The 21,227-nt window shown below is 52.7% G+C and overlaps 12 protein-coding genes across 12 annotated transcripts; 6 read left to right on the top strand and 6 right to left on the bottom strand.

Moving 5' to 3' along the window:
- Positions 1–387: 387 nt before the first annotated feature.
- On the bottom strand, positions 388–1,997 carry SNOG_15933 (hypothetical protein; the record flags this gene model as incomplete). The annotated part of the gene is made up of 5 exons (XM_001806014.1): positions 388–803; positions 830–1,190; positions 1,240–1,448; positions 1,505–1,727; positions 1,785–1,997. The coding sequence occupies 5 exons, from the start codon at positions 1,995–1,997 to the stop codon at positions 388–390; spliced, it is 1,422 nt and encodes a 473-aa protein (XP_001806066.1).
- Positions 1,998–2,656: 659 nt separating this feature from the next.
- SNOG_15932 (hypothetical protein) lies at positions 2,657–3,994 on the bottom strand (the record flags this gene model as incomplete). The annotated part of the gene is made up of 1 exon (XM_001806013.1): positions 2,657–3,994. The coding sequence occupies one exon, from the start codon at positions 3,992–3,994 to the stop codon at positions 2,657–2,659; it is 1,338 nt and encodes a 445-aa protein (XP_001806065.1).
- Positions 3,995–6,024: 2,030 nt separating this feature from the next.
- On the top strand, positions 6,025–6,319 carry SNOG_15931 (hypothetical protein; the record flags this gene model as incomplete). Its single annotated transcript, XM_001806012.1, has 2 exons — positions 6,025–6,155; positions 6,241–6,319. 2 exons carry the CDS (start codon positions 6,025–6,027, stop codon positions 6,317–6,319), a joined length of 210 nt encoding a protein of 69 aa, XP_001806064.1.
- Positions 6,320–7,597: 1,278 nt separating this feature from the next.
- Positions 7,598–7,773, bottom strand: SNOG_15930 (hypothetical protein; the record flags this gene model as incomplete). The annotated part of the gene is made up of 2 exons (XM_001806011.1): positions 7,598–7,651; positions 7,690–7,773. The coding sequence occupies 2 exons, from the start codon at positions 7,771–7,773 to the stop codon at positions 7,598–7,600; spliced, it is 138 nt and encodes a 45-aa protein (XP_001806063.1).
- Positions 7,774–7,863: 90 nt separating this feature from the next.
- SNOG_15929 (hypothetical protein) lies at positions 7,864–10,304 on the bottom strand (the record flags this gene model as incomplete). Its single annotated transcript, XM_001806010.1, has 5 exons — positions 7,864–8,658; positions 8,712–9,176; positions 9,475–9,739; positions 9,786–10,066; positions 10,236–10,304. The coding sequence occupies 5 exons, from the start codon at positions 10,302–10,304 to the stop codon at positions 7,864–7,866; spliced, it is 1,875 nt and encodes a 624-aa protein (XP_001806062.1).
- A 183-nt stretch (positions 10,305–10,487) lies between these two features.
- On the top strand, positions 10,488–12,372 carry SNOG_15927 (hypothetical protein). Its single transcript, XM_001806009.1, has 3 exons — positions 10,488–10,593; positions 10,760–11,067; positions 11,113–12,372. The coding sequence occupies exons 1-3, from the start codon at positions 10,524–10,526 to the stop codon at positions 12,241–12,243; spliced, it is 1,509 nt and encodes a 502-aa protein (XP_001806061.1). The 5' UTR covers positions 10,488–10,523; the 3' UTR covers positions 12,244–12,372.
- A 204-nt stretch (positions 12,373–12,576) lies between these two features.
- On the top strand, positions 12,577–13,560 carry SNOG_15926 (hypothetical protein; the record flags this gene model as incomplete). Its single annotated transcript, XM_001806008.1, has 4 exons — positions 12,577–12,605; positions 12,634–12,799; positions 12,847–13,014; positions 13,069–13,560. 4 exons carry the CDS (start codon positions 12,577–12,579, stop codon positions 13,558–13,560), a joined length of 855 nt encoding a protein of 284 aa, XP_001806060.1.
- Positions 13,561–13,820: 260 nt separating this feature from the next.
- SNOG_15925 (hypothetical protein) lies at positions 13,821–14,062 on the top strand (the record flags this gene model as incomplete). The annotated part of the gene is made up of 2 exons (XM_001806007.1): positions 13,821–13,957; positions 14,005–14,062. The coding sequence occupies 2 exons, from the start codon at positions 13,821–13,823 to the stop codon at positions 14,060–14,062; spliced, it is 195 nt and encodes a 64-aa protein (XP_001806059.1).
- Positions 13,865–14,636, bottom strand: SNOG_15924 (hypothetical protein; the record flags this gene model as incomplete). The annotated part of the gene is made up of 3 exons (XM_001806006.1): positions 13,865–14,256; positions 14,361–14,407; positions 14,608–14,636. The coding sequence occupies 3 exons, from the start codon at positions 14,634–14,636 to the stop codon at positions 13,865–13,867; spliced, it is 468 nt and encodes a 155-aa protein (XP_001806058.1).
- A 505-nt stretch (positions 14,637–15,141) lies between these two features.
- SNOG_15923 (hypothetical protein) lies at positions 15,142–15,974 on the top strand (the record flags this gene model as incomplete). Its single annotated transcript, XM_001806005.1, has 2 exons — positions 15,142–15,156; positions 15,195–15,974. 2 exons carry the CDS (start codon positions 15,142–15,144, stop codon positions 15,972–15,974), a joined length of 795 nt encoding a protein of 264 aa, XP_001806057.1.
- A 616-nt stretch (positions 15,975–16,590) lies between these two features.
- On the bottom strand, positions 16,591–17,107 carry SNOG_15922 (hypothetical protein; the record flags this gene model as incomplete). The annotated part of the gene is made up of 2 exons (XM_001806004.1): positions 16,591–16,747; positions 16,875–17,107. The coding sequence occupies 2 exons, from the start codon at positions 17,105–17,107 to the stop codon at positions 16,591–16,593; spliced, it is 390 nt and encodes a 129-aa protein (XP_001806056.1).
- Positions 17,108–18,648: 1,541 nt separating this feature from the next.
- Positions 18,649–20,565, top strand: SNOG_15921 (hypothetical protein; the record flags this gene model as incomplete). Its single annotated transcript, XM_001806003.1, has 1 exon — positions 18,649–20,565. One exon carries the CDS (start codon positions 18,649–18,651, stop codon positions 20,563–20,565), a length of 1,917 nt encoding a protein of 638 aa, XP_001806055.1.
- Positions 20,566–21,227: the final 662 nt, after the last annotated feature.

Here is a 21,227-nt window from a genome sequence, read left to right as displayed (position 1 = left end):
AGAGGAATAACCCCTCGATATTCTCTGCTGTCGTCGATCGTCCCAAGTGTATTGAGTGTCAATATACTTGGAACGTCGCATAATTTCTCTACAAAGTGTAAACAAACTCCGGATTTTCTCTATCCGTCAAATCAAGCCATCTGTCCATAGTCAGCATGCACCGCACCAAGTTCACAAGCGGAAGGTAACTCACTCCTGATTTGGAATATGCACATACTCCGGCGCCGCCCTAATTTGCGCCTTCTTCTTATTCTGCCACACGCAGTAACAGTGGATGAACGCTAATATACCAAGACAAACGCTCCAGCTCACGATGATTGTGATTTCAGCAGGGACGTAGCGAGGCGCGTCTTTAGGTCTGAATGTTTGTGGGCCTAGTCAAAGTCATCAGGAAAGGTCAACTAATTTTGAAGATGCATGCATACCAATGATATTCCCCACACAATACCCAATCAAATACATCGCCGCCACCGTAGTCTTCTTCGTGTACCCGGCAACGTTACTCGAGATCAAACTCAGTAGCGCAACAAACGGCGTCGGACTCGCCTGCGTCAGGTAGTACCCCGCCAGCCTCCCGCTGTTATTGTCCAGCGGCAAGGCGACAATAAGAACCATGCCTAGAATGCCGGTGCAAAGCCCAGTCGTGGATATAAGGATGCGGTAGCCGTACTTGTCGCCCGCCCAGCCGCACGCGATTAGGAAGACGACTTCGACGGCGCCGCCGGGTGTGCCGTAGAGAAGGGATTCTTCGGGCGTGTAGCCAAAGGACACGATGAGTTGGGAGAAGAAGTTTGATATGCCGCCTGGATTTGCGTCAGCTCCGACACACTCAACTCAGCAGACAAATGGAAAAGGAGTGCCGAACCATTGGGTATGGCGGCTATCAAAGCGTAGAAGAAAAACGCCCAACTCAACGGATCGAGTAGCGCTTCTTTGAGCTGGTAGAATTTAAAGTGCTTGTTGCCTACGCCTTGGCCGTTCATGCGGATGCGCTCGATGGCGAGGATGCGGTCTTCTTTGCTCAGCCAGCGGCAGTTCATCTGGTTGTCGGGCACGATCCAGAGGAAGAGGATGCCGCAGAGAGTGGTCAGGAGACCAGTAGCAAGGAAGACGATTTTCCAGGGCTCGATTGTTGTGCCTGTTTTGCGGCAGCCGACTGCAATGCCGTAGGCTAGACAGCCACCGAAGATCTGGACATGCGTTAGGATCGAAACTAAGTGAAGAGATAGGTATACAGACTTGAGCGAAGCCGTTGAAGGAGAACCATATGCCCGTCCTCGCACCCTGCTCTTTCTTCGTGTACCACTGGCTCGTAAACAGTGCGAACCCGGGCGTGACCGCAGATTCAAACAAACCCAGGAAAAAGCGAATGGCAATCGCGCCAGCGTAATTCTCAACCGCAGCGAAGCAGGACAGCACGATACCCCACATGATGATATTGAACGCCGCTATGACATGTCAGCCACACTTCCCTTCCAATCCTCAGAACACTTGGAGATCGTACAATACTTCCCCAGCGGCAGGACTTGCAGAAGCCTCGTCGTCGGATACTCCCAAGCAACATATCCAAAGTAAAACATCGAGCCCAGCCACTGATACTGATCACCTTGCAAATCAATGCCGGACTTGAGCTTATTATCCGACGGAGGCGACCGCAAGCCCATGATACTCGCATAGCTCAGCGTCGTCTTGTCGAGATAATTCAGCCCGTAGACGATGCACATGATCTATCTCTCATCAGTCTTGCATCTTCACGCAAATGGTGGCTGTGGGTGGTGCAATACCGGCATCAAATGCCTATCAATCTTCTTCAACAACGCCCTACTCTTCTCCTCTGTCAACTCAATGACCTGCCCATCCATGCCTTCAAACGCCTGCATCGCCGCATCCGCATCGTGCGAGTGTTTCTGCAGCTTCTCGCCGATGTTGCCCTTGAGGCCTAGGGATGTATCTTTCTCCATGTCGTGCGATCTGGGTGTCTCAGTTGCACTCGCCATGTTCTCAAATGTCAAATATCATAACCTCATGCAGATGCAATCGTTCAACAGCTTAAGTACAACCCCCAAGCTCTCCGGTCTCGGCTGAGACGAGCCGACATCATCGCCCTTCGCGCCATTGACGTCCACGATAAGGGTCGGGCGCCTGCGGGGTTGATCCCTAGGTCACGAAGATAGCGGGCGATGTCACGTTAACATTACCCGATCAGGCAGCTACAAACGCAGCTTGTCGCACACAAGCGCACGCGATCGCGATACAAGAGGTTGATGTAGCACACCTGTGTCTTGGCGAACGGAAGTCGCACTTCGGGCTTCAGTGATGTCAGGGAGTTTCAATCTCGCTTAGCAGCAGTTAAAGTCGATTAAGCATAAAATAAGCGTAAAATGACAGGAATTTAGGTTTCGTAAATTAATGCAAACATTCGCATGAATTTGGTGCATTGCTGTAATTGAAGCTACTATAGAAACAGACATGAGCGCATGAAAGGAGCCGTTGTTGACTTGGCCCTTGCTGCCATTTTGCTCGAAACGCCGTGAACCCGAGGCATCGTGAAGCCGTCACTTTGAACGCCACCGATGCAGATCATAAATGCTTAAAAGTCCACCCTAGTTATGTAAAAAGAAAACAGTACCGAAACACAATTTTACATGGTCGAGCTCTAGGAGCGGACGAAGACGCTGTTGAGCTTGTTCAGCGCGCTGCTATCTGCTGCGGTGCTGTTCTTAGCGAGACGCTCAGGCGCCAGATCGCGCGGGAATCGTGATGCCGTATTTGGGCTGCGGCTGCCAGAGCGGCTGGTGCTCTGGTTCTCCTTTTCTGGGCCATCGCCGTTGAGAAGTGAGCCTAGCGTTGGAAGTGGTCTCGAAGCTGCTGCGGCGGTTGACTCGCTGCTGGTGGACTGCGACTTCTCTGACGGCTCTGGTGTTGGTAGGCTGGTGGCGCCAGCTGATGCCGCAGCTCCGTTGATAGCAGGAAGCTGGGGTCCTTGCTCAGGCACAGTCGAGGAGGGCGGTGGGGGTGGTTGAGCTGGGTGGTGCTGTGCCTGCTCGGCGGTGGACGGTGCGCGCGATGGGGGCGTTGCCATGTACTGCTGCTGAGCCGCATGCGCCGCATGTGCAGCGTAAGCAGGGTGGTGCGCAATCATAGGATGACCCGGCGGCGCATGCGGGTTGCTCATTTGCGGCGGGGGTCGGTCGAAGACATGAGGAGGGCCTTGTGGGTGGTAGGGCGATGGTGCGTAGACGATGCCGCCATAGAAGTAGGGGTGTTGTGCGTAGTAGGCGTGCATGGGCGGTGTGCCATTTGGTGGTGTCGGGGGATATACTGGGACTGCATACATTGGTGCAACAGGTCCTGGTCGCGCATACGGTGAGGTCGGCCCCATGCTGTGGGGAGCAGCGCTGTAGGGCGAACCCGGCATGGGACCACGAGTAACGGCGGGGACCGTCTGCGTCTCGTTGACTGTAGATTCGGGGTACATGTTCTTTGGCGGGCGGATGTGTCGTAATTGCGCGTCGTTGGTTGGTTGTGGGAGGTTGTTCGGATTTGAGCGCGAGTAGTAGCTGATCAGGTGGAGGTGCTGGCCGCTGGATGTGGTGATGCTGAAGGACTGCTTCATGAGGCCGTCTGGCTTGTAGCGGTAGCCATCAGGGCCCTCGCCCTCGGAGTCGCCATTTGCTGAGCCATCGGGCGACTTTCCACTCGCGCGCTTGACCACGGGTGGTGTTGGTAGTGCGCTGCCTCCTCGCTTGCCCTCCATCTCGCGATACGTGAGGAAGCTGCCGGACACTCGGCTGGCGCTCCACGACTTTCCGTCAGTCCAGCGCCTCATGCCAGCTTCCCGCTCATCCCAGACAAACACTGAGCCGGACTTGATTTGTTGGCGCTCCTTCTCTGAGAGGCGGCGCTGCACCCGCGGTAATATCCCAATGCGGCACGCCTCGAACAGAATGATGGCATCGTTGGGCGTGCGGACGTGGCCGTGGTAGGTCTCCATTGCGTCGAGGTGATGTGTGAATGAGGAGGTGAGGGTTGAGGGAGATCACTCCTTCATGAGTGACTGCTTATTGCATTAGTGGGCTGTTGCGACTTGGCAGGAAAGCGCGGACGGCTGTAGCGGAAGGCACGACCCCAAAGAAGGTGCGATGATGCCCTGTGGGGACGTGACTTGTGTCTAACACACTACGGGAATGGTCAAGGGACCACAGCAGAGAAAACCACACACATACCTTGAAGGCTGATTCAGTTGCGACGATCGGCGACAACAAACTTTCGATACTGCTTCGTCGGTAGAACAATGTAGGTTGTTGCAGGTTGAATGCTGGCGGAGATCGGTGGGAGGGCAAAAGTGAGCAAAAGCCATCAGCGATGGGCCGTCTTCATGTACTCTGACCTGCAGCGTGAGCGGAGCCTGGCATCCTGGAATGTCTTTGGGTCTTCTCGGCGCTGGGGTCTTGATCGCCGCCCAGACCTGGAGTGGCGTTTGATAGCGAGATGCCACCAGTCCCACAAGCAGCCGAAGCTTTATTTGGACGCCGTTGGTTGCCCGCCGGGCGCCGTCCTGGCTGTGCAACCCCAGAGTATTTACGTCCTGCGTGCATCGCCTCGATCCTGCATGCTCGCAGCTTTCCCATCTCACAGTATTCACAGCATCTCAAGCACTCCAATCCAGCACTTCGTCCGCAGTCAGCCCATGTGCACTGGCGCCGAGTCCGCCGCGCCCTCAGTCCCAAGCTTTCTACCTTAAATTGGCACTAATCAACCTAAACCCAAAATCCAAGATTCCTATCAATGACAAGCCTTCCAGCCGCTTGCTAGCTCCACTCCGGCCCTAGTCCTGACACCTTCCAAGGCTCCACGGCGTACGCCTCTGAGTCCGTCAATCCGTCTTGTGATCCTTGGCCACCTTCCCTCTTTGGCCGAGCAAACGCTGCGTGCCGCGAGGATCATTCACCAAGCCATGCCAAGGCGTCCCAGCAATCTGTGACCGCGCAAACATCTCGTGCTGGTGCGGCTTTAGCAGAATTGTGGCATGTCCTGGCATTGCTTGGCCCCCCCATGGTTGTGTTCCGAAGGTGCCTCTCGGCGTCCTTGGGACACGGACAAAATCAGCTCGGTGGTACGGCTGACGTTGTTGGAAGCGTCTAAGATTGACTTTTGCAAAAAAATCCCACACATGCAGAAGATAGCCCCCAACATCCTGTGACGCCGCACTGCCTCGCCGTGCCCACTCGCACGAAGCAACACCCGTCGGGAACGTTGTGGTGTACGTGGAACATGTTTTACCGTTGTCCAAGCACGTCGGTCCTACATTCCTTGGAAAGGCGTCCGCTCGACTCCACACTAACGTAATCGTCCACTTGTTATTTCTCAGCCATTCGCTTAGGGGCTCGGCGTAATGATAGATCAAGCTTGGTGTCTTTGGTTTAAGCTTACTCCGTACCACGAGATCCGATTTACCCACGCTGACGGTATGACAGGGCCGACGCAGTGCCATTTGCGGAAGTACCTTTGCTCAGGAGTCTTGTCGTTCTTGTTTCCAAGCCGTTTGTCTGGTGAGCCTTTGCTGCAGCGTTCCATGCTGCCTGGTTACCTTCAGCCAGTCATCCCCTCAACGTGCGATGCGTCGCCTGATGTTGTAGTCCCCTCGTGCGACAGTATTGGCTGGATACCTTCAGCTAGTCATCCCCTCAACGTGCGATGCGTCGTTAGAAAATGCCCAAGACAGCATGGCAGTGGCGCCACTCCAACGCCAGAATCCGAGGCGTCGCAAAAGCCTGGCGTCTCAGGCTGCTTCGCGGGAGACAAAGACCCAGTTTACTTTATTGGCGCAAGTCGCCAAGCTAAACACGGAAGCTGTTTCGCGGGCAGGCCAAGACGAACATCAACGGTTACTCGGATAGCGCAATAATACGGGAGACTCGGTGGGATGGAAGGCCGCGTCAGCGACGAGCTTCCAGGCAGTCATATTCACCTCAAGTCAGCACTGCAGTTGGGGTCTCCACGCCGTCCCCAGCATAACACGACATGTCAACTGCCACATTGATGTCGAAATGCGATCACATCCATCGCACAAAATGTTTCCTTCAAAGCACAGACACTGCAGCTGTGAAGACAATACGAAGTGCCGCGTGCTCAGAGCCAGCTCGCTTACACCAGTAAGGTGCCGATAAGGTTGCGAGCAAGTTAAGCATAATTCCTGGCCCGCTGCTGACCCCGGAGTCGCCGCTACACCTGCTCCAGAACCAGCCACGGCGCGACTCTAATCGCAACCCCGCCTCCGGATCCGGAGCTGGACATGTTCCTTGCTCCAAACAAATGAGTAAGCGAGTGCGAGAACTCTACCAACATTCTCATCCGTGCCTTGACTCTTGAGAGGTTTTTATCTCCCGTTCAAAAACACCGAAGAAGCGACTAGGCTAGGCCAAGCGGCGCTGGTTTGCAGTAGCGCCCGGGAAATCCCCTCACCTCAAGGCCGCTGGAGAACATCGACCGATGCCAATAAACCGGACTTCAAATCCGACGTTGAATCCCCAGTCATTATCCCACCAGGCAGGAGCAAAATTCGTGTCCGCTCTACACACGCGCGAAGTGATCTAATAGTCTCTAGGAGCGCACTAATAAGTTTATAAAGAAACCTGAATATATTTACTGCTGTAAGATATCTCGTCTGGTTTTGCAAAAGGTTTTGAGCATATTCCAGGCTGCCTCTTCACTCTCCACTCTTCTCGTTCGGTGAAGGCGGACAGGAATTTTGCCGGGGCCTGGTGATCCTGAACCTACCCTTAGGTCAGCATCGCATTTATCCTACCGTGCGGGAGACGTCCCAGGCTAATGCCGACCGACACCCAGGTTTGCGCACGGGTTGGAGATTAATTGCCTTGCTTCGCTACCGTGCTACTGTGCCAAGCTAAGCGCTTCGATATTGCGGATAGAGTGTGGAAGGCGTGAGTGTTTCTAGAAGATGCGTCACATCGCATCGTCTAAAGCCATGGTATGATATTGCATGTCAGTGAGACTCCGGGGTTGGATGAATGTCTGGCTGCAGTTGCAGTTGACACCAACGCCTCTTCATCCCCCGACCATGTGGGTAAGCTTCTCGCTACTCTCTACCGGGTAAGCAGCTTATCTCAGAGCATGCCATGTACGCCGTCATACTTTAGACCATACGCAGTCACTATTCACCACGTAGATAACTCTTGACGAGATGTATGGTCAAGCAACTTGCAGGCCGACGCGACAATCCCCCTACTGCAATAACCCCCGGGTTTGTACTAGACAATTTGAAAACTTTGTCTTGAACCACGCCGTAAATCTACGCCGCACTCATTCCACCGCAACACCTCCAAACACTCTCAAAATGTAGATTCTATTTCCAGACTATTTCCCGAGTTCCGCCGCTGCGCCACCGGCACAAATGCGGCACGGCGGACATGGTTGCATCCATATATTGGTGTGATGCTTAGTCAATAGAATAGTCGTGCGACAAGCGAAGTTGCGTATGATGTGATACTAGCAAATTAAAATTACAAATTATGCTTGCTCCAAATCTTTGGAGGTGCGAGAATGTAATGCGTTGATATCGTGTGAAAGCGACGTGCTATAGAAGCTCAAGCAAAGTCGAGTTTGTATCATTGCGAAGTGTGCCCCAGTACTACATAGTATGCGTATTGTAGTATTCCTACAACGTACCAGAACGGCATACTGAATTACATCTCGGCTCGAAAAGACCTCTGGGAAGTTTGAGACTAATATTAAAGGTCCGATCAAAGCCATGATTGCAATGCACACAAAGCATTCCTATGGACACCAATCCCACCTCCAAGCCATCCCATCGCCTGTAAATCCACTCATTAACCTCTCAACCTACCCAAACGTCGCTTTCCAAGGCTCATACCCCTCCCTCCTCATAATCTCCTCGATCTGCCTCCTCCTAACCCCAACATTCCCCCCATCAAACAGCGGCAAACACGCCGCATCCGCCAGAATCGCGCCAAGCCCCATGTCCTCCGCATAACTACTGATGCCCACAACACTCATGCACGTCTGCACCGCGCCCACGGCCTGTTCGCTACACCACACCTTGGCCTCGCACGCGAGTTCCAGTCTGCTGTCCCAGGATATCCGATCGTCTGGACTTTCCAGCGCACCCATGGCTTTCCAGACCAGTGCGCGCGCTGCGTCGATGCTGCACTTGGCGTCCACCAAGCGGTCGGACACAGCCTGACGCGAGATAATCGGCGAGTTCCCACCTCTCGTCTCGCGCGTGCAAAACGCCAGTGCGAGTGTGAACGCGTGCCGCATGACGCCGACGCTCATGGCGCCGACGAGCGCGGCGCTGGTGCCGAATGTGCGCTCGACGACGTGTGCGCCTGCGCCGGGCGGGGCGAGGAGGTTGGCGTGCGGCAGGCGGAAGGAGGTGAAGGATGTGTGGGGGCCGTTTGTGGATTTGTGGCCGGATAGGGCGGGGGTGGAGAGGATGGTGTATGCGGATGGGGGGTTGGTGGCGATGTCGGCGCGGGTGAGGAGGAGGATGAGGATCTTTGAAGAAGGATCGATATCTGGGTCTTGGGGAGACGGGGTCGTGGGGACCTCCCGGCATACGAGACATGCTAGGTCTGCGCCGTGCGAGTCCCAGCCGCCGGAGTTTGTTGTCCAGAGCTGGGAATCGGTCAGTGGAGGTTTGTGGGCGTAGACGATGAGGTTTTGTCTACTTTCTCCCCATTGACGATCCACTCATCGCCCTCTCTATATGCGGTTGTTTGTAAGCCTGGTGCTCCTTTCTCTAGCCAGTTCGCTGTACCGCCAGGTTCGCTGTGCATGAAGCTTGCCAGCATCTCACCCTCTTGCTTCAAGAAAGGCGAGAGGAATTTCTCGTGCTGTGCTTTGCTTCCAGCAAGTATCAATGGGGTGAGTCCTAGTCCAGTACCTAGAATAGTGATTGCTGTGCTGGGCTCCACGGCATGGAATTCCTCAACAACGATTGCGGCATCGAGAAGGCCGTTCGACGTGCCGCCAAGGGAAATGGGGATTTGACCTTTGATCAAGCCGGACCTGACAGCGTCTTGGTAGATTGGTAGGGTGGACCTGAAGCGCTCGTTTTGAGTGGGGAGCGCAGAGTATAACTTGGGAGCTGTTGAGAGGACGGTCTGAGCAAAGGCCTTAGCATTTGCACGAAGCTGTTTCTGCTCGGGAGAGAGGTCAAAGTCTACCATTTTGACACGAGCATAGATTGGAGTTGCTCGACTACACACTCATATATATTCTGGCCCCACCTGCAGTCAGCAGTTAGTCATCCTTGGACCTGTCAGCAGATGCGACTATTGAAGCCAAGCAGGAAGCGATCTGCCGTTCGTATTGTGATCTTTTCCCTGAACGGGGCAGGTTGTGTAGCTTGGAAGCTTGGGATATTGCATCGAATTTCTTAGCCATGGCTGACTACCGCAAACCCGATATGTCTCTCGACATAGAATGTACGCGATCTTCAAGCTCCCTCTTCTTCCTCTCGAGCTGTTTCATTTCCTCTTCCTCCCTCCTAAGATTTTCCTCGCTGAGTGGCGGTGCTTCAGGCGGCTCCTCCTCTGCATCCTCAATCTCGTCCAAAAAGTCGCGATTGCGGTTCAATCTACTGAATTCACTGGTTTGCTGTTCAAGGCGTTCTTCGTAGTAGTCTATCGAGGCAGTGACTTGTGCGTGTCGCTGGCGCATGGCTGCGATCTTTTCTTGCGCGCCTGGGATGGGGCTGGGTCATGTTAGTTTGAAAAAAGCGGTCGAGTTTCGAGACGTACTATACTCCCAGTAGCTTCTCGGCGCCTTCTAGAAGTGACTCGACATCCACCTCGTTCTTGTTGTTGCCGTCGTATTTTCGGTAGCCGAGACCTGAGCCTGCTCCTCCACCTCCACCTCTTCGTATCCTCTCGACGAGATTGTTGCCGAGAACGGCTGCGACTGCCGTGTTTCGCCTGGGTGCGCGAACGGCATTCGCCCCGCCTCCAGAAATGCTTGCGCCGGCTCCATTGGCGTTGAAGATGGTGTTTCTTCTGTTGGCGGATGCTGAGGGGTCGGTATGCTTGGGCGCAGCTGGCGGTGGAGGGACCGAGAAAAGAGCGCGTTCATGCGGCTCGGTATCTCGAATTAGGCTTGTGATATCATGGTTTTGAAGCAGCGCGTTTGTGAATATCTTCGGTGGAGCGAAGCTATGTTCTGTCAGTCGTGATACTTCTGATAATATGATATACCCACTTCAATTCAGCGATTGATGCCGCGCAGAATGAGATCTGCTCCAGGTGAGCATCCAGCAGCGACATGGCAGACATTTATCGCGGTGTATGGTGTTGTGTCGTCTCGCCGGTGATATGACGCGGGGGTAAACACGGCGGCTCGGCGATACTTTCCTCCGCCGACGTTCGTAGCAGCTGTACCTGGAGCTCCCGCCTCACCACATCAACCAACAACCGCCCGCCGCCGCTCACCACTATCACCACGTACCTTCCTTTCTTATTGTCACCGTCATAAAGTCAAACACCATGGCGGACAGTATGGAAGGAGTAGTCGCGACCGTCGACGAGCCCAAGACCGAAGAGAAGGCGATTGAGGGTAAGTCATTCACCTCCACCACGCATCATGCCGTTTACCTCGAGATGTCCCTGCGCCGACTGCACGACTTCATGGCCGGTTCGCAAGATGTGTCCGAGTCACATGATCGCAACGGACCTGGCGTGCTGCAAGTATCTGTATCAGCGGGCTGACCCAACGACGGTAGACATCCGGGGCAGCTTCGTCCTGCTCGAGCGTGCTGTGGCGCAGTTCGATACACGCTTCACTCTGCGCGCCCTCCGCTCAATATCATCTCTCCGCAAAAGGCTCACCGACCGCGTACTTTGTTCCGTCATCATTCTCACATACTCGCCCAACAACGCCACGGCACGGACGTTTATCGAGTTCATTGGCATGGACGGCGAGGCGATTCAGAGCGTCGTGTCACAGTACAAGGAAGAGGTGCAACTTAACAAGAACAGCACCAAGGAGCCGCTGCCAGAGGTTGACGTATACATAGCCATCCTCATCCAGGTATGTTTGTCAGCAGATGGCTGTGATTCGTGCTAATCATTGCAGGTGTATCTCTATGACCAAAAGGACTTTGAGGAGGGCGCCGAATTCTCGGAGAAGCTGGTGGACAAGATTCGGGAGCTGAACAGGCGGACGCTGGACTCGCTCGCTGCAAAGGCATACTTCTACTTCTCTCTCTTCCATGAGGAGATGGACCCCAAGCCGCCGTCCAAGCAGTCGGCCGTTATCAACATTCGCGGGAAGCTGCTTGCGGCTCTACGAAGTGCGGTGCTGAGGAAAGACTCGGATACGCAGGCATCTGTCACCACGCTGCTGCTCCGCAATTACATCTCGACCGCCGACATCACGCAAGCCGATCTCCTTGTCGCGCAAACACAGTTCCCGCCAAACGCCCCCAACAATCAGGTCGCGAGGTACCTGTTCTATCTTGGAAGGATACGCGCGATCCAGCTGTCCTACACCGAAGCACACGAGCACCTCGTCAGCGCTACCCGCAAGTCGCCCTCCGCACACGTCGCCACTGGCTTCTACCAGGCCTCGATGAAGCTGCTGATTGTTGTCGAGCTGCTCATGGGTGACATTCCCGAACGCGACGTTTTCAGCCAGCCCCGCCTCGAGCGCGCCCTTGAACCCTACTTCCGCCTAGTCCGAGCTGTCCGCGTTGGAGACCTGCAGGGATTCTTGAAGGTTGTCCAGATGCACTCCACGACCTTCCAGCAGGACGGCACATACACGCTGATTCTGCGCCTGCGACAAAACGTCATCAAAACCGGCATCCGCATGCTGTCCCTGTCGTACTCGCGCATCTCGCTCCGCGACATCTGCATCCGTCTTGGACTCGAGAGCGAAGAGTCGGCCGAGTACATCGTGGCCAAGGCAATCCGCGACGGTGTAATAGAGGCATCAATCGACCACGAGAAGGGCTTCATGCAGACAAAGGTGGCGGGAGATATCTACGCGACCCGCGAGCCTGGCGAGGCATTCCACGAGCGCATCCGAGCGTGCCTGACCCTGCACGACGAGTGCGTCAGGGCCATGCGCTACCCCATGAACCAGCACCGTCTGGAGCTCAAGAACGCGCAGGAGGCCCGGGAACGTGAGCGCGAATTGGCCAAGGAGATTCAGGAGGGTGACATTGACGACGACGATGCAGGCGGCGACTTTGAGGGCTTGTAGATTGCTTGGGGTGACTAGAAGCTGTTTCTCTTCGACTTGTACGATAGCTGCTTCAGACGGGCATTCATAGAGTGGCCTGGTAATGAGTAGGAGCAGCATCTATGAATAACAGCATGAGCCTAATTATCAATCTTGGTTGCTGCACAGAAGTGAATGTAAACCTCGCAACTTGGACCCCACAAACGTCATCATGTGGAGTTTAGCCCAAAGTAGCAATATCCGTGGACTAGCCGCCGCAGCTCCCCTCGCTCATGATTGCTCCCCGCAACCGCGTCAACAGATCAACATTCTCAAACTCGGCAAGGGTACTAATCATGCTACTCCCATACCACAATGTATGTTTATGTCGAGTTCATAACTTGGTGCCTTCTCATAGCTAACTCCTTCCAGGATTGACGTATCCCGGCGTCTGCGCCGCGCCATCCTCCTAAATGATCTCCCTCTCGTAAAACGCATCATCCAGAACAACCCGCAAATACTGCGCAACCCGGATTTCGAAGACAAAAGCAACACAAGCCTGCATCTGGCTGCTCGACATGGCTTCACGCAAATTGCCGTACGAGCATGATATGAAATTAAGGAGTACAAGCTGATGTCGACCAGGAATTCCTCATCGACCTCGGTCACGAATCCGACCTCATCTCCCGCAACAACGACCTCGAAACCCCGCTAATGCTCGCCGCCGCCGCGGGAAAAGAAGAAACCGGCGTGACTCTCGCAAAGCGCTTCCCAGAATGCATTCCGTGGGCGGATAAACACGGGCTTGACGCTGTATGTCTCCCACTTCCCCCCCCCTTTCCATCCAAACTAATGTATACATCACAGCTCATGCTCTCATGTAAATCCGGCTTCGGCACCCTGCACCTCATCCCCACGCTCATCCTGCACGGCCCCTCCACGCTCTCCGCCTCCGACAACAACGGCAACACAGCCCTGCACCACGCCTCCGCCGCCGGCGAACTCAAAGCCCTCCGAATGCTCCTGCAATACGGCGCGAATCCGCTCGCGTGCAATGTATATAGCTGGACGCCGCTGCATTACAGCGCGACGGTGGCCGCGGAGAGTTATTTCAAGAGCTTGATCATCGAGAGCGAGAAGAGCAAGGCCGAGGTTAAGCGGGAGAGGGCGGAGAGGGAGAGGAGGGGCCGGGCCGGGGTCAGGATTGTCACGGGGGATGATGAAGGTGGAAGTGGTGGTGGTGGTGGTGGGGGGATGGAGTGGAGTCCCGTGGAGAGGAGGAGGGCGATGACGCCGACGGAGGGGAGGGGCTGGGGGGATGGGGCGAGAGCGAGGGCGGAGACGGGAGAGTCGATTTAGAGAGGAGGGACTTTGTTTTTGGCGCATAGCGGAGATTGGCGTTTGGGTGGGCGTGAAGTAGGAGAGCATCTTGCTGGGCGAGATGCCGACGAAATGCTGGGTCTAGATCTCTTCATCGCCGAGTACCTCGTTGCACCGAGTACTTGTCTTTTTCCCTTGCTCCCTTGCTCTCGCCTCCGTCTCGTGTTCATCATATCTGCAAGCACTCGTACTGCATCATTCATTCCTCAGCTACCCACTCCGGTATTGATCTTTCCTAGATGCGCCAACCCCTCGCCTTCACCAACAAGCGCATGCGCATCGCCTACACCAACGCTGGCAACGACGTCTGGATCGCGTATTTCCGCGTGCACACCGGCCAAGACACGCGCGACAACCCCGAGTACACCGAGCGCGGGTATTTGTACAGCAGCGCGGAGGGACTGGGTCGCGCTTGACGAACAGGAACATCGACTTCAAGACCTTCGTTGAGGAGCTCAATATCAACGGCGTCAAAGACTAGCAGTGGCGTACGCATGCGTATGGGCTTTGGAAGGGGGAGTTTGGAGAGGCGCGGTGGAGGGGTGAAGTTGATGAAGGCGGAGACGGAGATGGTTGTCGATGGATGGAATGGGGATGGAAATGATGGGACATGGTGGTGGCGGAGACGGGAGTGATGATGTCCCTTCAACCCCCGAGACGCGCCGTGCCATATATCTGGATTTCTTAGAGATTTGTCGCCGGCGCCACGTGCTGATAGAAGCAGCTTTCGCGGCTATGCGCGCAGAGCCCAAGGTGGGCGACCTTGGGTATCGACGTACCTAGCACCTCGCTCGCATTTTGAGGGTGGAGATAGAGCGGAGGGCTCCTTTCTGTCGATTAAGGCTCAATTCAAGCTACTTTGGGTAGTATAGACTGCATCAAATTCTCAAGGATATCTTGCTCACTATCGCCTTACTTGCTACAAACTATGGTCGCTGATGAGAGACGGCCTTTCTAGGACGTCTTTGCTTAGTATAGAGAAGCTTTCGTTTAAGAACTTCTTAGCCAAAGAGCGGCTTCGCTTACAGTAAGCTTGTCTCGTTTGAAACTGCCATTTGTGCCAGTAAACCTTGGTAAGGTGTACTTACTTGACTTCCAGTCTCACAGCATTGGGAAATTCCCCAACTAAGAGCTTGTTCACTGTCGGATAGCTTGCGTGTACTTGATGTGCGATTGTCGTATCATTGGCATAAAGCGCCCAAGACACTCTCTACACCTCTTGTTGATAGATGGCGTGCTTGATAACTTTTGCTACGCTTCTGATGCCTTAGATCGCATGTTCTTCAACTAACGCAGCCAATGATGTACATACTTGGCATAATCCTTTTGATGGTAGTCTATATTTACAAATTTGGCTACTTCAACAGTCGCCGCATTCTAGATTTGTTCTTTGTTGCGCCTTTCATCAACGGACGTCTCCGCTCTGATTCTAAGAATTTCGCCGATTTCTTACATTTTTTAATATGTCGTGATATTCCCATGTCCCTCCCGCTCATTGCTCCCTGTCTTCTATTTCCCACTCCCTTCTCGAGATCAAGCTTCAAGCATACCTTCCAAGCTATGCTGAACTATGTGGCAAGGATGCCATTCCAAAAATCACATTTTCGCTGCAGGCTGACACCGAACAGATCAACGGCAGAGCTCAGCTCGAATTCCAAGGCCGCAAGATGTTGTGCGCCTTGACCCACAATAAGAACTTGATCTGGGCGACGTTTCTCGACGATGGATGGTCTAACGAACCCGAGATGTACCTTCACAGCAATCCATCACTCGAACTCGATGATGGTAACGTTGCCATGAATGACATCGACTACTCCACGATCACGAAACGGTTCGGAAGCTATGTCAGACCGCACAACTTCCACGGCATCGCCATTAGCGTTTGGTACTCCATTGGTGGCTTCGAGCTCCTGACCAATGCTGAACTGGAGGAGCGTGTATCTGACATGATCAACAATTCTATACTAGTAGAATCGACTTACGCCGACGACTCCAACGACGGCTCTGACACGCCAACGAGTCAGGATGTCTTTCAAGGAGTTGGCTTCGAAGCTGCAAACGATGAAGCCATCGAGATTGAAACGTCGGAGGTCGAAGCCATGGAAGTTGAGGCCATGGACGACAATTCCTGCGACGCAGCTGAGAATGACGTCGAGAGCATGAATGTAGATACCGATAGTAACATCGATGGACCTTATAGCACTTCTAATTCCGATACCGAGCCTGATGAATTGAAAGAGCCATCTTCAGCCACCGTTAACACGACTCGTAACGAGGCGTCTCTCGGCGACCACGAGCATAACGAAGCCAACAGTCGAGAGCTTCGTGACAAAGCAGAGCGATTCCTGGCACAGCAAAACATCGGACTGTATGTGTTCGACAAGTCCTTCTAATGGCATCGGAGGTCTGCTGCTAGGACTGGATCAAGAAAAAAAAATGGATGAGAGCGTGGTAGGAATATTTCAGTGTCCTCTTCAAATGACAGATACGTCGCTGGCAATATGCCAGACTAGACTGATGACTGATTTCGTTCCAGGAACGCACGACGATAACGAAAAGTTATGATTGCTAATTCGGAAGTATTTCGTGAAGTCCGGGAATTGCTTTCGGACAAAGGATTCCTTATTTTGGTTATTGACATTCTTTCCTATGGTTCAATTGGAACCACAGCCCTGAAGGCAGCAAGAGGGATGCAATGATAATTCGAATTATTGGGATTCACTAAATGGTATGCACAATTTATGTTAGATCAATATTTATCATTGCAATGATGACATCCCCCATATACACAAAAGTGCATTACCGACCCTGTGCCGTTCGCATACCTTCCGGCCATAGCAGTACGCCAGCCTTCACCGGAATAAAGCGCCCTTCTGCCTTCTCCAGCTCCTTGCCGTCGTCCTACCATACTCGTCTCCAAGTCTTCAAGCTTCCTCATCTCTCTATTCTTTCCCTTAATCAACCACGCATTCTCTGCCCCACAACACCACCAATACATATTCGATGCACCTACCAGTACTCAAATTCATGATCCCCAATATCCACATAAACATCTTTCAATTTAACGAAACATGGCAAATGCTCGAATTCCTGACCCGTCCGTGGTTGTCTATCTCCTTTGCGCGAGTGCTTTGCGAACTTGAGACGTGGGATCGTGCGCGACAGACTTGAAAAACGCAGCGTATGAATTTTCGACGGAGACGATGTCAATCGCAGGATTCAGCCAGATATATGGCCGCTCGGGGTTTGGAACGTGTTCATCAATAACAAGATCAGATAAAGCTTGTTGGTACAATCCGTGATATCGTGCTTCGCGGCACGCCTGAAGCGGGCCTGGCACAGGCGTCGGAGACTGAACAGTGGACATCTGGCGCGGAGGCCGCTTTTGCTTCCCATCAGCAAGAGGCGTTGATGGGAAATCAGTGAAGCGTATGCAGATTTCCACAGTACGCGGCTCGACCGTCATTTCCCATATTTGAAGGCGGAGTTCGGTTGGTAGGCGGGGAAAGGGATGGAAGGTGCTCATGCTTATTGTCAAAGTTGCGCAAATTCCATCGCTCGACTACACTGTGATTAATTTAGTCGAAATGGTCCAGGCTGGTAGGATGTTCAGATATAGCACAAGACGGATCAATCGTCCCTTAGGTAGCAAGTCGATACGAGAACGAATATCTCGATGTGACTCACCGTTGACGCATCTCAAATGTGGCTGTGCACGCGCTTGGGCCTACCTTTCGCCACAAACCTTGGAATTGTTCTTATTGTCATGATCAGCACGACTTCCGAGCGTGGTGATCAGAAATTCATCAACAGCAAACCACAATTTGATTCATTCCTGGAACACAGGCCTGAGAATGGACGGGTGCAAAATGAGAAGTGAACACACGGGGAAAGGCGCCGAGACACATAATCTCTGATGTATCGAAAGCGACACCAACTCAGCCAGGCCCGTCTCAGGAGAATGCCGGAAACAGCAACGATATTGCCCTTGGATCGGGGTTTGGCCAGTTGGCAGATCTCGGTTATCTAGACAGGGATGATGTTCGGCATTGAAGTTTAAAGTCTGCACTCAGTAGATAGCAAGGCGCAGGCGGCAAAGGATCATCGATATGTGCGCATTGCAGCAAACTGTGTCGCCCGAATATGGACAACGGTCCGATAGACCAGAAACGCTTTGCAATGCTTGCGGATGTAGGTTGACCATCTGAGTGTTCAGATTGTTACAGCTATTTTGGCAATGCGCTAGGCGAAATAGACTGGGAAGCTACGATTGGAAAGAAAGAGACGAGACACGTCTACGTAACTCTGTGGATTTCTTGAAAGCCGACGAGATCTTTTTTGAAAGTGTGTTTGATGGTTCAAGTTCTGAAGCAGCGAACCTGCGCTAGATCGTACAGCATTTGGCTACTAACCTGATTTAGCGAGAAGGTGAGGATCGTGGCTGGATGATATCATGCTCAGACCTTAGAATGAATCAAATGTTTGTAGAACGCAACTTTCTGCACAAATCCCAAGAAAGTCCTTTTGCACTGCGGCATTTTCCGACCATGCCCATGGCTGCGTTCAACGCCACTACGATATTGCCCTTGATTTACTAACGACTTTTGGCCGTTTGACGATCAAATACCTCCATGGAATCAATCACCCGCGGTAATCACCCTCGCAATCCAGGATAAGTCGACGATGGAGTCGCACTCCCCATGTCCTCCACATCTTGGATCTGCTATTGCTACTCCTGAGAGATCTTCAATGAGCCCAACAGCGACCGACCACGTTTTCCCAATCCGCAGCCTAGTCTTCCATGAATCGAGGACAATCAATGAGACTGGTGTTCCAAGCATGACTGAAGAGCGCCCTCCATCATCTCATGTCCCCATCGTAACATCACATTTACCTGGGCCAGACGAGCCAGTCAATGGGCCGACAGAATATATCTTGCGGTGGTTACATGAAGAGAGTTTTGGTGCAGCAGACGATGGTGTGACGATAAAACTACCAGAGGACGAATCGAAAGCACCCCGAAGTGACAACCATGCTACGCATATTCCACATGGCATAGTAAATATTATGTCGCATCGTTGCGAGGATGAACCAATCCACATCCCTGGTGCAATTCAAAGCTTTGGTCTGTTAGTTGCGCTGGAGCACAACAAAGACGCTGGGGCTCTTCCAGTCCGTATGGTTAGCGAGAACTCGAGAGAAATCATCGCGAAATCTCCGCAGCAACTATTTGCATTAACGAGCTTTACGAACCTGTTTTCCGGCGACCAAGCAGATATCATCGTTGATCATGTTGATCTTATTAAGAATGAGAATGACAATGTGGAGCTTGAGGCCAACGGGCCCGAGGTGTTTTCACTCGATATCGACGTTGCTCAAGGATGTTCAAGACGCTTGTGGTGCGCCATGCACAAAAGTCATGCCAATCCAGATCTCATTATATGCGAATTCGAAGTCGAAGGCGATGACCTCTACCCTCTTGTTCCTTCGCAAAGGCCCACGCACGACGATCTGCCAGACCATGGTGGCATTGCCTGCCAATCCCCGAAAGAGGCGGACAAGTGCAAGAATATGTCTGACAGTAGTGCGGGAAGAGTCAAAGAGTCTAGTATGCATGTGCTGGACGTCATGACACAGGCGCAAGAGCGGTTGGCAGCAGCAACAAACCTCCCGGTGCTGTGCAACGCGCTTGCTAGCATAGTAAAAGACTTGACCAGCTTCGACCGAGTCATGGTCTACCAATTTGACGCTTTGTTCAATGGCCACGTTATTGCTGAGCTTGGCACCCCTCCTACTGGTCAATCTCATTTTCAGGGCTTGAAATTCCCCGCATCCGACATCCCGAAACAAGCGAGGGAGCTATACGGGAAGAACAAAGTGCAAGTGCTCTACGATCGCAAAATGCAAATAGTCAAAATAGTGTGCCGGGATACTAAAGATTTGGAAACGCCCCTTGATCTCACCTACTCTCATTTTCGCGCCATGTCGCCTATGCACTTGCTCTATCTCAGAAACATGGCTGTGCGTTCGTCAATGTCAATATCAATCAACGGCGCTATTGACTTGTGGGGATTGATAATCTGCCACTCGTACGAGCCTCGAGCAACACGAATATCGTTCCCCAGTCGCAAGCTGTGTCGCTTCATCGGTGAAGAGGCGTCAAGGAACATTGAAAACTTGCACGTACAGTCTCGTCTGCATGCCTGGAGCGTTATCAATAAAAGGTCAATGGAGCTCGAGATGGAGAAATGTGAAGTCCCCCCATCACGGATACTCTTGGATCTGTTCAAGGCCACTTCTGGACTTTTCTGGATCGCAAAGCGGACTAAACTATTTGGTTACGTAGAACGACCTCAAGAGGCGCTCGCTATCTCGGAATACTTCAAGATACACAAAAAAGCTTCAGTAACAGCGTCTGTCGATATAGCGCACGACTTTCCACAGTTCCGGTACCCTCCAGGCTTTTACAGCATCGTTGGGATACTTGTTGTCCCGCTCTCCGAAGAGGGCAGCGATTTTGTCATCTTCTTCCGGGACGCTCGATCGCAGGAGGTCTTGTGGGCTGGCAATCCCCACAAGGAGTCTGTCCATAAGGATACACCGGGTCCATTGCAACCGCGGAGCAGTTTCGAGCCATGGTCCGAGACGGTGACTCATACATGCGACATGTGGTCCAAGGAGGACATTGAAGTTGCAAAGATGCTGTGCCTTGTGTCTGAGCAGCTCTTCCAACTCTGGAATGGGACGAATGAACCAAAACCAAACGTCCATACGACCCAGCGTGATAGCCAGTTGACACAGCTGTTATTGTCCAACACGTCACACGAACTTCGTACACCGCTCAATGCTGTCATCAACTATCTGGAAGTGGCAAAGGAGGATATGCTCGACCCAGAGGCTCAGGAAATCGTGGCCAAGTCTTGCTTTGCCTGCCAATCCTTCATTAGAACGATTGCTGAATTGTTTGTCCCTAACGAGGGGTGATGGCTGATGTCCCACTGATAAGGCAAGGAATGAGCCTATCCTGCTAGTTACCGTAGCGCCCAGCGCAAACCTGCGAATACAGTTGTATGAGGCCTGTATAGTCATATTAACTGCTAAAATTGTTTGATCTCGATACTAGGACTAAATTTTCCCTATGTAACCACTGAGATGTCGCATATAACACAGGCTGGGAAGCACGTTTCTACTTCATATCTAGTCATACATCGATAATTCATGCTATTTACATCGCACTACTTGTATACGCCTAATGGATCTCATGCCGATGATATCTGATGTGGTATTTTATGGCCTGAGTTGTTTTGTCTTCCTGTCCCGGAAGGGACCGCGGGTGCACTTGCAGCAAGGACGCGAAACTAATGGCTGATGCTGCTATGCACGCGTTCGCGACTACGACTAAGATGGAACTCGCATCTCACCACTATAAGCTTGGACTCATCGCGACAACTCTCCGGAGCTATACACAGCGCTATTGAGATTTGAGGTTGGTAGAGGAAACACGTGCATAGCTTCAGGCTACTGTGTGATTCCTGCCATAGTCGATAACCTGTAGTTTACTGACATTGTATAGTGCCGAGCCATTCGTTTTCAGAAATACATCCTATGAACATCGACCTATCAACATCGACCTATTAACATTAAGC

This window comes from Parastagonospora nodorum (assembly GCF_000146915.1).
Source record: "Parastagonospora nodorum SN15 chromosome Unknown scaffold_41, whole genome shotgun sequence".
In the NCBI taxonomy this organism is placed as follows: domain Eukaryota; kingdom Fungi; phylum Ascomycota; class Dothideomycetes; order Pleosporales; family Phaeosphaeriaceae; genus Parastagonospora; species Parastagonospora nodorum.
Note: the sequence above shows the minus strand (reverse complement) of the source record. Positions and strands in the feature narration are given on the sequence as shown.